This window comes from Narcine bancroftii, chromosome 10 (genome assembly GCF_036971445.1).
Source record: "Narcine bancroftii isolate sNarBan1 chromosome 10, sNarBan1.hap1, whole genome shotgun sequence".
Lineage (NCBI taxonomy): Eukaryota > Metazoa > Chordata > Chondrichthyes > Torpediniformes > Narcinidae > Narcine > Narcine bancroftii.
Window position 1 is genome coordinate 46,158,516 of NC_091478.1, and position 12,197 is coordinate 46,170,712.

General features: G+C 46.0%; 1 protein-coding gene across 1 annotated transcript; it reads right to left on the reverse strand.

Moving 5' to 3' along the window:
- Positions 1–4,444: 4,444 nt before the first annotated feature.
- On the reverse strand, positions 4,445–8,999 carry LOC138743940 (neuropeptide Y receptor type 4-2-like). The gene is made up of 2 exons (XM_069899499.1): positions 8,746–8,999; positions 4,445–7,372 (listed from the first exon to the last, which is right to left on the reverse strand). The coding sequence occupies exon 2, from the start codon at positions 7,239–7,241 to the stop codon at positions 6,126–6,128; it is 1,116 nt and encodes a 371-aa protein (XP_069755600.1). The 5' UTR covers positions 7,242–7,372; positions 8,746–8,999; the 3' UTR covers positions 4,445–6,125.
- Positions 9,000–12,197: the final 3,198 nt, after the last annotated feature.

The following is a 12,197-nucleotide window of genomic DNA, read 5'->3' on the forward strand; positions in this document are numbered from 1 at the left end:
GACCCATGATTCGGAGCCGAACAGGAGTGTGGGTATGACAACGGCTCTGTATACGCTTATCTTTGTGAGGTTTTTCAGTTGGTTGTTTTTCCAGACTCTTTTGTGTAGTCTTCCAAAGGCGCTATTTGCCTTGGCGAGTCTGTTGTCTATCTCATTGTCGATCCTTGCATCTGATGAAATGGTGCAGCCGAGATAGGTAAACTGGTTGACCGTTTTGAGTTTTGTGTGCCCGATGGAGATGTGGGGGGGCTGGTAGTCATGGTGGGGAGCTGGCTGATGGAGGACCTCAGTTTTCTTCAGGCTGACTTCCAGGCCAAACATTTTGGCAGTTTCCGCAAAGCAGGACGTCAAGCGCTGAAGAGCTGGCTCTGAATGGGCAACTAAAGCGGCATCATCTGCAAAGAGTAGTTCACGGACAAGTTTCTCTTGTGTCTTGGTGTGAGCTTGCAGGCGCCTCAGATTGAAGAGACTGCCATCCGTGCGGTACCGGATGTAAACAGCGTCTTCATTGTTGGGGTCTTTCATGGCTTGGTTCAGCATCATGCTGAAGAAGATTGAAAAGAGGGTTGGTGCGAGAACACAGCCTTGCTTCACGCCATTGTTAATGGAGAAGGGTTCAGAGAGCTCATTGCTGTATCTGACCCGACCTTGTTGGTTTTCGTGCAGTTGGATAATCATGTTGAGGAACTTTGGGGGACATCCGATGCGCTCTAGTATTTGCCAAAGCCCTTTCCTGCTCACGGTGTCGAAGGCTTTGGTGAGGTCAACAAAGGTGATGTAGAGTCCTTTGTTTTGTTCTCTGCACTTTTCTTGGAGCTGTCTGAGGGCAAAGACCATGTCAGTGGGTCCTCTGTTTGCGCGAAAGCCGCACTGTGATTCTGGGAGAATATTCTCAGCGACACTAGGTATTATTCTATTTAGTAGAATCCTAGCGAAGATTTTGCCTGCAATGGAGAGCAACGTGATTCCCCTGTAGTTTGAGCAGTCTGATTTCTCGCCTTTGTTTTTGTACAGGGTGATGATGGTGGCATCACGAAGATCCTGAGGCAGTTTACCTTGGTCCCAACAAAGCTTGAAAAACTCATGCAGTTTGGCATGCAGAGTTTTGCCGCCAGCCTTCCAGACTTCTGGGGGGATTCCATCCATACCTGCTGCTTTGCCACTTTTCAGTTGTTTGATTGCCTTATATGTCTCATCCAGGGTGGGAACCTCATCCAGCTCTAGCCTTAGGGGCTGTTGAGGGAGCTGGAGCAGGGCGGAATCTTGGACTGAGCGGTTGGTACTGAAAAGAGATTGGAAGTGTTCTGACCATCGGTTGAGGATGGAGATCTTGTCGCTGAGGAGGACTTTGCCGTCTGAGCTGCGCAGCGGGCTTTGGACTTGGGGTGAGGGGCCGTACACAGCCTTTAGAGCCTCGTAGAAACCCCTGAAGTCGCCAATGTCCGCGCTGAGCTGTGTTCGTTTGGCGAGGCTAGTCCACCACTCACCAGCTCTGCGCAGAACAGCGGCTTGTCATTACAAACACCCTTTTTCAGCAGAGGGACAGCCTTAAGACCACCTGGATGCATCCCCGATCCAAACACTGGCACCTCCTGGACTACATCCTGGTGCGAGAAAGTGACAAACAAGATGTGCTCCACACCAGGGTCATGCCTAGCGCGGAATGCCACACTGACCACCGGCTGGTTCGCTGCAAGCTCAACCTTCACTTCAAGCCAAAGCCCAGGAACAATAAAGCCCCCAGTAAGAGGTTCAATGTTGGAAAACTGCAGTCAGACGAAGCGAGAGGAAACTTCCAGGCAAACCTCAAAGCAAAGCTCGACGTTGCAACCCGCCTCACGGACCCGTCCCCTGAAACCCTCTGGGATCAGTTGAAGACTACCATGCTGCAATCCACTGAAGAAGTACTGGGCTTCTCCTCCAGGAAAAACAAGGACTGGTTTGACGAAAACAGCCAGGAAATCCAGGAGCTGCTGGCAAAGAAGCGAGCTGCCCACCAGGCTCACCTTACAAAGCCGTCCTGTCCAGAGAAGAAACAAGCCTTCCGTCGCGCATGCAGCCATCTTCAGCGCAAACTCCGGGAGATATAGATATATAATCTATATCTATATGAGCATGTGTGCACACATATAAAATAGGTTTGATGTATCTGTGCATAAGTTTAGTTTGTCTGTATGTGTGTTTGCACTGTTCCTGCACTGTTTTGTCAGTTGGACTACTACAATCGGATGATAAATGAACCTAATATGACCAGTCAAATGAGTAGCAGGAATAGTCTCTCAAGCCTTCTCTGCCATTTAATGTGATCAAGCTGATTTAGCTGTAGTTCTAACTCCTTGTTCCCATCTATCTGCTATCTAAAATCAAACTGGCAGCACATTTTCACCTTCTTGCTCACCCAGGACCTGCCTACCTTTGCCTTAAACAATGCCTTCAGAGGAAGAGTTCCAAGTCTCACAATTCTCTCAAACAAAAATAAATCATCTTTGCTTAAAATGGGCACTCCTATTTATAAGCTTCATTAAATGTATTTAAGACACAGATGGATTTTTGGAGACTAGGGGAATTTAGGGTAATGGCGAAAAATGGAGCTGATTTGCCATCCTCCTTTTGAATGGCAGAGCAGGCTGGACAGCCCAGATGGTCGACTCCTGTTTCTCATGTAATTAAACAAGTGATCCCCTGCTCTCACTCTTTCGTTTTTATGTTTTAATTTAGTGATGTAACTGGTCCTTCTTGCCCATAACCCTGTGCCGCCCAAGTACACTTACTTGAAATGAACCTACTAACCCCCATATGTCTTTGGGACATTCAAGAAAATGGGAGCACCTGGGGGAAACCCACGCTACACTAATCAATAAAGAGGAAATATCCTTTCCACATCAAATCTGTTGATTAGTATAAGCATTTGAATCAAGTCTCCTTTCACATATATTTTTAACCATAAAAGGTCATTCTCTCCTCACCACCTCTCACCAACTCCATTCTCCCACTTATTTCCCTGTAACCTATTCTCTCTCATATGTCTAATAGATTCAGATTTTAGATTTATTGTATAATCAGTCACATTGGACTTAACATGACCGATACCAGCAACTGCTTACATTCTTACAAGCACAGTACAACCCAGTCTGGATAAACAGTTGCTAGTATCGGTCGTGTTAAGTCCTGATTATACTATATGTGATTGTAAGTGCTTGCATGTGTTATCCCTGTTGCAATCCCCTTACATGTGTTTCAATAAAGATTATTTTGACATTCAGGCCTGCTATTCATTGCACCCACGGAATTTTTCCCTTCAGAGTTGGTGTGAGTGAAATCTTGTTCGACATGTCAGTTTTCATCAATACAGAATCCAAATGCATTGCAGCATCACATTTAGCAGGGTTAGCGTGTCTGTTCGTGCAAAGCTATTACAGTGCCTGTGACACAGGTTCAAATCCCGCGCTGTCTGGAAGGAGGTTTTATGTTCTCACTGTCTTTGTGTGGATTTCCTCCAGATGCTCCAGGTTCCTCCCACCCGTTAAAAACATGTGAGGATTAACATACAGTTAGTGGAAAGCCTTTACACCGCCAGCGACTAGGATTCAAATCCCTCACTGTCTGGAAGGAGTTTGCAAGTTCTTCCCATGTCTCCATGGGTTTTCCCCTGGGGCCTCTGGTTTCCTCCCACAGTTCAAAACATACCAGGGGTGGAGGTTAGTTGGATGTAAATTGGACAGCATGGACTCGTAGGCCGAAATGGTTATCATGCTGTATGTCTAAATTTTTTTAAATTAAATTCAAATTTAAAAATTTAGTTTGTAAGTTCATTAGTGTATTTTGGGTGCATGGGCCAGAAGGGCCTGTTACCAGACTGTATGTTAGATGGAATTTTAATAACATTTCTTCAGTCACCGGTTAATTTTTCAAATGTACTTGCCAGACTCTAAAAGCCATGACTAAACATTATTCTCCCTTTCTTAGATAGTCCTTTGGGATCAAGGGTAATTTGCATTTCAATTAGTTTGGGTTCTGAAAGCTAATGAAGCCATTGTAGGAATCTCTGACTCTTCCATGGATGGGTCTGGGGGTGGTTGAAGGGTGGGCATTTGGAGAGGCAGTGCAAATACCTTCCACTACTTACATAGAGCATCTGTATGCTTCTCAATACCATCCCAAATGCCACTACCCCAGGTTAGGTGTTCATAAGGCAGATTCCAAGGACTCAGTGGAGATGTTAGGACATCTTCAAGGAGGCTTTGAGACCAAGGCTGAATCCTTTACTCAGCCCGCCTGGTGATTTCTTCCAAAGACAAAGTTTGCCAGTTTGTAGTACATGAGGAATGACAGGTTGACTTTGCACTGAAACAAGACCAATTTGCTCAGACCCAAGAGAAATCAAAAGACATGTGGGTTGATTTTAAGAGGGGGTGCTATTATTTGGCTAGGTGAGAAGATTTGAGGGTTAAGGAGAAAGACACCAAATATTCAGTTTATTACAAATCACAAATATGACTCAGCGTCCATGAAAACCAAAAGCCAGTCAACATTTTGGGCTTCAACCCCTCTTCAGGTGCAATTTATTTGGGCTCAAGGTCATAATGCTGGTTCTGTATTTTTACTTTTGCTACATAAAGGACACTGTTTGACCTGGTGAGTTTCTCCAGCTGCGTGTCTTTACTTCATTCACCGTGTCTCCAGATTTTCGTATTTTACTGCAGTTTATTACAACGTGTTTATGATCTTGAGCTGTCATAAAATCAAATATTCTCTGCTTAATGCCCGGTATGTGGTCAGGGGAATTTGAAACGAGTAGCAACCTGGCAACTGGCTCAGTACTGTCAATGTTTCCCAATGAAGAACAACATCATTTACTGCAAAAGATTTACATCTGGCAAACAATTGTTATGTTTAAGTACACTAACCAGTTTATTATCTTTAGTCAAAAAACAGCAATAGCTTCATATTTCAATACACAAAAGTGCTGGAGAAATTCAGCAGGTCGCTCAGCGTTCTTGATGTAGTTAACAAACATTTCAGGCCTGAGCCCTTCATCAAGGTATGAGCACAAAGCCTGAATAAAATGGTGGGGGGGGGGGGGGGGCAGGGGAGGAAGCAGAAGAGAAAAAGATGGGGGGAAGGGGTAACTGGAGGAAAGGAGACAACAGGATAGAGAGACAGAGACCTCACAGAAACTGGAGGTCTGGTTGGAGATGCCCAATCAGAAAATTGGGTTGTTCCTCCAGTTTACAGGTAGCCTCGATTTGGCAGTGCATGACTCCATGGACAGGCTTGTCAGCGCAGGGATGGGGCGAGGAATTGAAATCGGTGGCAACTGGCCCCCTGCTATTCTGGTGGACAGAGTGAAGCAATCTCCTGATCTCTGCCCAGTCTCTCCAATGTAGAGGAGACCACGATAGGAGCACCAGATGCAGTAGACAGCCCCCTGCTGATGCACAAGTGAAGTGTTGCTGCACTTGGAAGGAATGTTTAGGGCCCCAAATGGTGGGGAGGGAGGAGGTGTGGATGCAAGTGGAGCCCTTCCCGCATTCTCAGGGGGTAGGTTTCATATTGACATTTCTCTTCAGCGTCACAAAGCAAAAGCCATGTAAAATACAGCAAACTGCTTTTTGATAAACAGCGTAACTATTGATAGAAATTCATTAGTGACTGCTTTTCATTTAATAAATGGTTCAGAACAAATAATTACCAAATGTTACCAATATATTTGAACCACATACAGAGAATTGTATTTTACATGGAAAGCAGATTATTTTAGGAATGAGATACCAGAGAACCTCAACAGTGATAAATAGTTCACTGCTTCAAGCAATACTCACAACGAAGATCATTAGCCCACCATTCCTTTCTTGCAATATAATCTTTTTGAGTATCTATAAATATTTTAAGACATAATAGACTGGAGAGAGATTTATAGCTTATGTTGAGCTACGGCTGGAATAGAAGAGCGATTAAAACATTTTCTTATCATAAAAATGTTAGACATAACCCAAATTACTCAAGGGGGAATAAATTCAAACAAAGTTAATTACAGATTTCATCTGTACAATTCCCAAGTCAGAAACCTTTCCTTCTTAGGCAACAGTTTTTGTTGCTTCAACTGGATGACATTTCATTCCTACTTATGACACATTGTTCCTGCAACTCAGTCGCAGAGATGTTTTAGAAAGTTCTGTGTTCATGGAGGACAGTGGAAAGTGTTCACCGTCTTCCTGCCTGTTCCAGTCACAATGCACAATGATAGCCCATAGCTCTTTCTTGAAGTTATTGTTCAGGAAGCCATAGATGATGGGGTTGATGCAGGTGGAAGCCATTCCTGCCAGGTGACACAGAGAAAAGATGAGATTGTGATCGCAATGCATCATCACTTCCAGGTTCCAGTCTGAGATGAGATTGAACACATTTAAAGGCAGCCAGCAGAGTCCAAATCCAAGGACCAGCAGACCAAGTATCACATTTATCCTTCCACTCTTTGTCTGCCTGGGTTTTTCCTCACCCGTTTTTTCCAACAAGTCATTCCGTGTCCTTAATCTCACGTATATCCTGCCATAGCAGACTGCAATGAAAACAAGGGGCACACAATACTGGAATACAAAGAGCCAAGTTGTGTATATCAGCTTATGGTGCCAGGTTGGCCATGATTCCATGCAGATTGCCTCAGTGACCAATGGGGCAATGGAGGCGGGGAGATGCATCAAATGCTCATCTGTTAAGACATGAAATATTACAAAGGGCAAAGAGATGAAGCAAGCCAACAGCCAGATGGCCAGCATACTCAGGTAAGCTTGCGTAACACTTGGCTTCCAACCTGTAGGATTTATAATAAGCTGATGCCTTTCCAGAGCAATCATGACCAATGATAGAATGGACACTGTCACTGACAGACACTGGACAAAGGGGACCATCTTGCATAAAACATCACCAAAGATCCAATAGTCCATAAGTGTGTAGACTATTGTAAAGGGAATGCAGAAGACACAGATCATGATATCGGCAAAGGATAGGTTTGCAATGAGCATGTTGGTCACGTTAGCTTTCCCTTTCTGTTTAGCTATCACGCATATTAAGCAGATGTTTCCCAGCAATCCAAATACCATGACAACACAGTAGGAGGCCACCAGGAAAGTGGTGAGTGCTGCTGAATTTGGGCAGGGATTCCCAAAATCAGAGAAGTCCCAGACGGACAGGTTGAAGGGAAGGGAATAGTTTTCATATTGGAGAATGGGACCATCATCCATGGAGGGGGTCAAGTTTCAGTCGAAATTTACATAGTTCACAATATGCACTGAAGTATGATGGTTGTCAGTAAAATCAGCAACTCAGATTCAGGAGGAAATGGAAAACAAGCAACAAGGCTAATTTTAAAAATCTGTGGACGAAAACAAAACACAAGTAAAAGCCTCTGAGACATAATAGCTATTCAATTAGTGAGTTATTCACATTCAAAGACATTGATTCCACAGGTTGTATCCCATTATGAAACTATATACTGCAAATACTAAATGCATGTGCATTTGTTACAAATTATGAAACACTTTTGTTTCAATGGAGATACAGTTTAATGGGGGAATGGAGTTTTAGATCTGATAAAGGTGTGAAAACACCAATTGGAGCTGGTAACAGTGAAACCACCTCACCTGGTGCTGGTCATGAAGAGAACACACATCTTCCCATGTTCGTAATGCAGTGAACTCATCTCCCTGGACCTAATGGTGACCCACCCACCACCCCCTCCCCACAACCCTAGTATGGGTAATATAGTGAACCCTCCCATTATCCAGTGAAGACACCCACCCCCAGAGTGGATAACACAATGAGCCCTCCAACCCCCAGTGTGGGGAACACAGTGAACTCCCCCATCCCCAGTGTGGATAACACAGTGAACCCACCCACCCCAGTGTGGATAACACAATTAAACCACTCACCTCCAGTGTGGGGAACACAGTGAACACTGCCATCCCCACTGTGGATAACATGGTGAACCCACCCACCCCCAGTGTGAGTAAAACAATGAACCCACTCATTCCCAGTGTGGGTAACAGTGAACCTATCCATCCCCAGTAATGGTAACACAGTGAACCCTCCCACTCCCAGTGTGGGTAACACAATGAACAAACTCACCTCCTGTGTGGGTAAAACAGTGAACCCTCCCATCCCTAGTGAGGGTAACAGTGAACCTACACATCCCCAGTGTGGGTAACACAGTGAACCCACCCATTCCCATTGTGGGTAACACAGTGAACACACCCACCCCCAGTGTGGGTAACACAGTGAACCCACGTACTCCTGGTTGGTGACAAACCTATCTTGTACCTGCTGATGCAAACCATTTTTTTTGTTGCCTCTTTCATTAATCTGCACATCTGGTAATACATATACCCACCCATCCAGGTTCTGGTGTTAAATATAACCACCCATCCGGGTTCTGGTGACCAATATACCCACACATCTGGGTTCAGGTATTAAATATACCCATCCATCCAGGTTCTGATGACCAATATACCCACCACCCGGGTTCTGGTGATCAATATACCCACCCATCCAGGTTCTGGTGATCAATATACCCACCACCCGGGTTCTGGTGATCAATATACCCACCCATCCAGGTTCTGGTGACCAATATACCCACTACCCTGGTTCTGGTGATCAATATACCCACCCATCCGGGTTCTGGTGACCAATATACCCACCACCCGGGTTCTGGTGATCAATATACCCACCCTGGTAATACAGCAAACTTACCCCTACTTGTGTTGGTCAGAAAGCAACTGTGTTAGACCCCACACGCCCGATGAGAGCGGCGATACTCCTCACTACTGATGTTCCTCTTCCATTTCGTCAGTTATTTAGCGCATTTCACTCTCGGGCTGCTCGATGGATTTTAAAGCAGTGGCGGCGTGAATTGTTGGTCGATATCCGACCCGACCCGATCCGTTTCCCTGTCCAGCGCTGCCAGCTCGTCGGCTCCGCTTCGCGAGTTCCAGCTCATGCTGTTTACCCGGCGTGAGGATTCGCTTATATTGCACATCGCATGGGCGCTGTTTAAATACTGTTCAATCGACCCCTCTGGTTGGATGTGTGCAAAATGCGATCGCCCTCTCCTGAGATGCTAAAATAGAGTGTGAGGGGGAGGAATCCGGCTTTCTTTCAATCGTCCAAGAGATTAAACCTGCTCCACTTGGCCATTCTACTGTCAACCGTCTTACTGGCGCTTCAAGACCCCGACAGTAAGTGCTCGTTATTCATGCCCTGGACAACAGAAACTTCTTATCCCCTTCGCTCTCTCCAAATTGCCTTCGCCTTTGAGTTGGTGGAGATACGAGGCGTCCGGACAGATAATGAGACCGAATTGTTTCTTTTTTTAATGGGACGATGGAGAGGAAGGATTGTTGCAAACAAAAGTGAATTTTGATCCAGTTAAATTGATCGATTAAGAAGGTAACATAAGAACAGGAGAAAATACCAGCGGTTCCTCTGCGCTTCAATGATCTGCATCCCCCCCCCAACACACACCCCATGTCCTTCCCCAACGCTAGACAATTACCTTGGGTTCATCAATTCACTCACACGTGGTTCCAATTAAATCAAGCAAAAGCAGATCGAGAAAAATCAAATGACTAATGACTACAAATGCATCTGCCGTTGACCCTGACTGTCTGCCCTGAACTCTTCGCGGAGATGTCCTCTTCACCGTTCCTGTCCTCTGCCTCGCTGCTGCGGGACCTCTCAGCACTGCAATCTGTAGGAAATGTGGATGCGATGTGAAACCATTGTTGCACAGGTGAAAAGAGTCGAATTTTGTGGGCCGATTCTTAGGGGAACATTTAGGGGTCAACGTGTCCCGGGAGCCCGGGACAAGAGGTCACAATTTCATGATAAAAGGGAGTCAATTTGAAACAGAAATGCTGATAAATCTCTTTAGTCAGAGGGTCGCAAGTCTGTGGAACGTTGATTAGTCAGGGCATCAAGGTTTAGGGGGAGTGGGAGGATGGATCAGCTCATGATTAAATGGTGGAGTGCTGATTGGCCTACTTCTGCTCCTACACTAGTGATTACACGCATACTACTTTTGGCCGCAGTAAGTACCTGCATCAGTTGAGGTGACCCGAACTTGGATGGATGTGCAGCCAGTGGTAAGAATGCAGTCAGGCCATCCGGAGCTCTAGTGGGTGGGTGGGGCCTGGGCAAGGGATAGTGGTCAGGGCATCAGGTGTTCCAGGGCCTGGGTGAGGGATGGCGGTTGGGGTGTCAGATGCTCCAGTGGGCTGGGCCTGGGCAAGAGATGGTGGTCAAGGTGTCAGGTGCTCTGGTGGGCTGGGCCTGGGCAAGAGATGGTAGTCAGGGTGTCAGGTACTCCGGTGGGTGGGCAGGGCCTGAGCAAGAGATGGCCGTTGGGGTGTCATGTGCTTTGGTGGGTGGGAGGGGCCTGGGTGAGGGATGGCGGTCAGGGTATCAGGTGTTCCAGTAGGTGGACGGGGCCTGGGTGAGATGGCGTTTGGGATGTCAGGTGCTCTGGTGGGTGGGTGGGGCCTGGGTGAGAGATGGCGGTCGGGATGTCAAGAGCTTCGGTAGGTGAGAGGAGCCTGGGTGAAGGATGGTGGTTCGAGTGTCAGGTACTCCAGTGGGTGGCCAGGGCCTGGGGAGGGACAGTGGTCGAGGCATCAGAAGCTCCAGTGGGTGGGCAGCTGGGGGGAGGGCCATTGGGAGCTCAGATGGGCAAACAGTCAGGGCCAAAAATTGAGTGGAATCGACTTTCACATACGATATATGGAAAAATACCAGATTTTTGGGCCAAAAATAGGGGTTGACTTTTACACAGATTTGACTATTACACATGTATTTAAGGTCTTTAAGATCACTGCTTACATGCCTTCATGTAGCAGTCATGAGCGAGATCACATGTACGCCCCTCCCACCTACCCCACCCACTGACTCCATCTGTAACTCCTGCTATTTTGGAAAACCAGTAAATACATTAATCACATTTCCCCCAGCCACACCTTTTCCCCATATCCCTTAATTCCCTTCCTATGTAGAAATCTATACAACCTTGTCTTAAAAACATTTACTGATGTCGCCTCCACTGCATCAATGGGCAGCAAATTCTGCAGATTCACCACCCTCTGGGAAAAGCTGTTCCTCCTCATTCCTGTCTTAAATTTACTACCTTGAATCTTCAGGTTATGTCCCCTAGTTATGGTTTTCACTACCAATGTAAAGAACTTACCAACCTCTATCTTATATATGCCTTTCATACGTTTCTATAAGATCACCTCTCATTCTGCTAAGTTTCAGCGAGTACAGTCCAAGAGACAAACCCTTCTCAAAGGGCAATCCCTTCATCCCTGGAATCAACCCAGTGAACCTCCTCCACACTGCTTCCAAAGTCACTACATCCTTCCTCAAGTAAGGTGACCAGAACTGCATGCATTACTCCAGATGAAACCTCACCAGTACCTTGTACAGTTGCAACCCAACCTCCTTGCTCTTAAATTCTATTCCTCTAGTAATGAAGGCCAACATTCCATTTGCTGTCTGGCTAGCCTCCTGCACCTAAAAACCAACCTTTTACAATTCATGCACAAGCCCTCCCAAGTGCTTCTGCATGGTAGCAAGCTGCAGTCACTTGGCATTTAAATAACATTCTTTTCTTCCATTTTTCCTCACATTAACCAACATTGTACTCCAACTGCTAGACCCTTTCCCACTCACTTAGCCTATCTATAATTTCTCTGCAGACTCTCTGTATCCTCTGCACAATTTGCTTTTCCACTCAGCAAACTTGGATACCCTACACTCTGTCCCCTCTTCCAGATCGTTTATGTATACTGTGAACAGGTCCAGCACCAACCCCTGCGGCACCATGTTCACCACTGATTGCCAATCTGAAAAACACCCCTGTTCCGCAATACTCTGCTCTCTATTGACAAAAAAGTTGAACTTGATTAATATCTGGCAACAGCCAAACTTGAGAAGGATGGTCCAGAGTCCCTCTTGACTGATGAAGGCAAAGGACTTTGAGCGAAAAACAAGGCCAAATATACTGGTAAATGTTGCCTTTTGCATTTCTCCGCGTGGTGAAGTTCATGTTGTGGAATTCTCACAGTCATTTAGAGAGCAGCTCTTTGGACACAGGGAAGAGGTGGTTGAGGACAACATTCCCTGTACAGAAACAGGGAGATCCCTCCATTGAT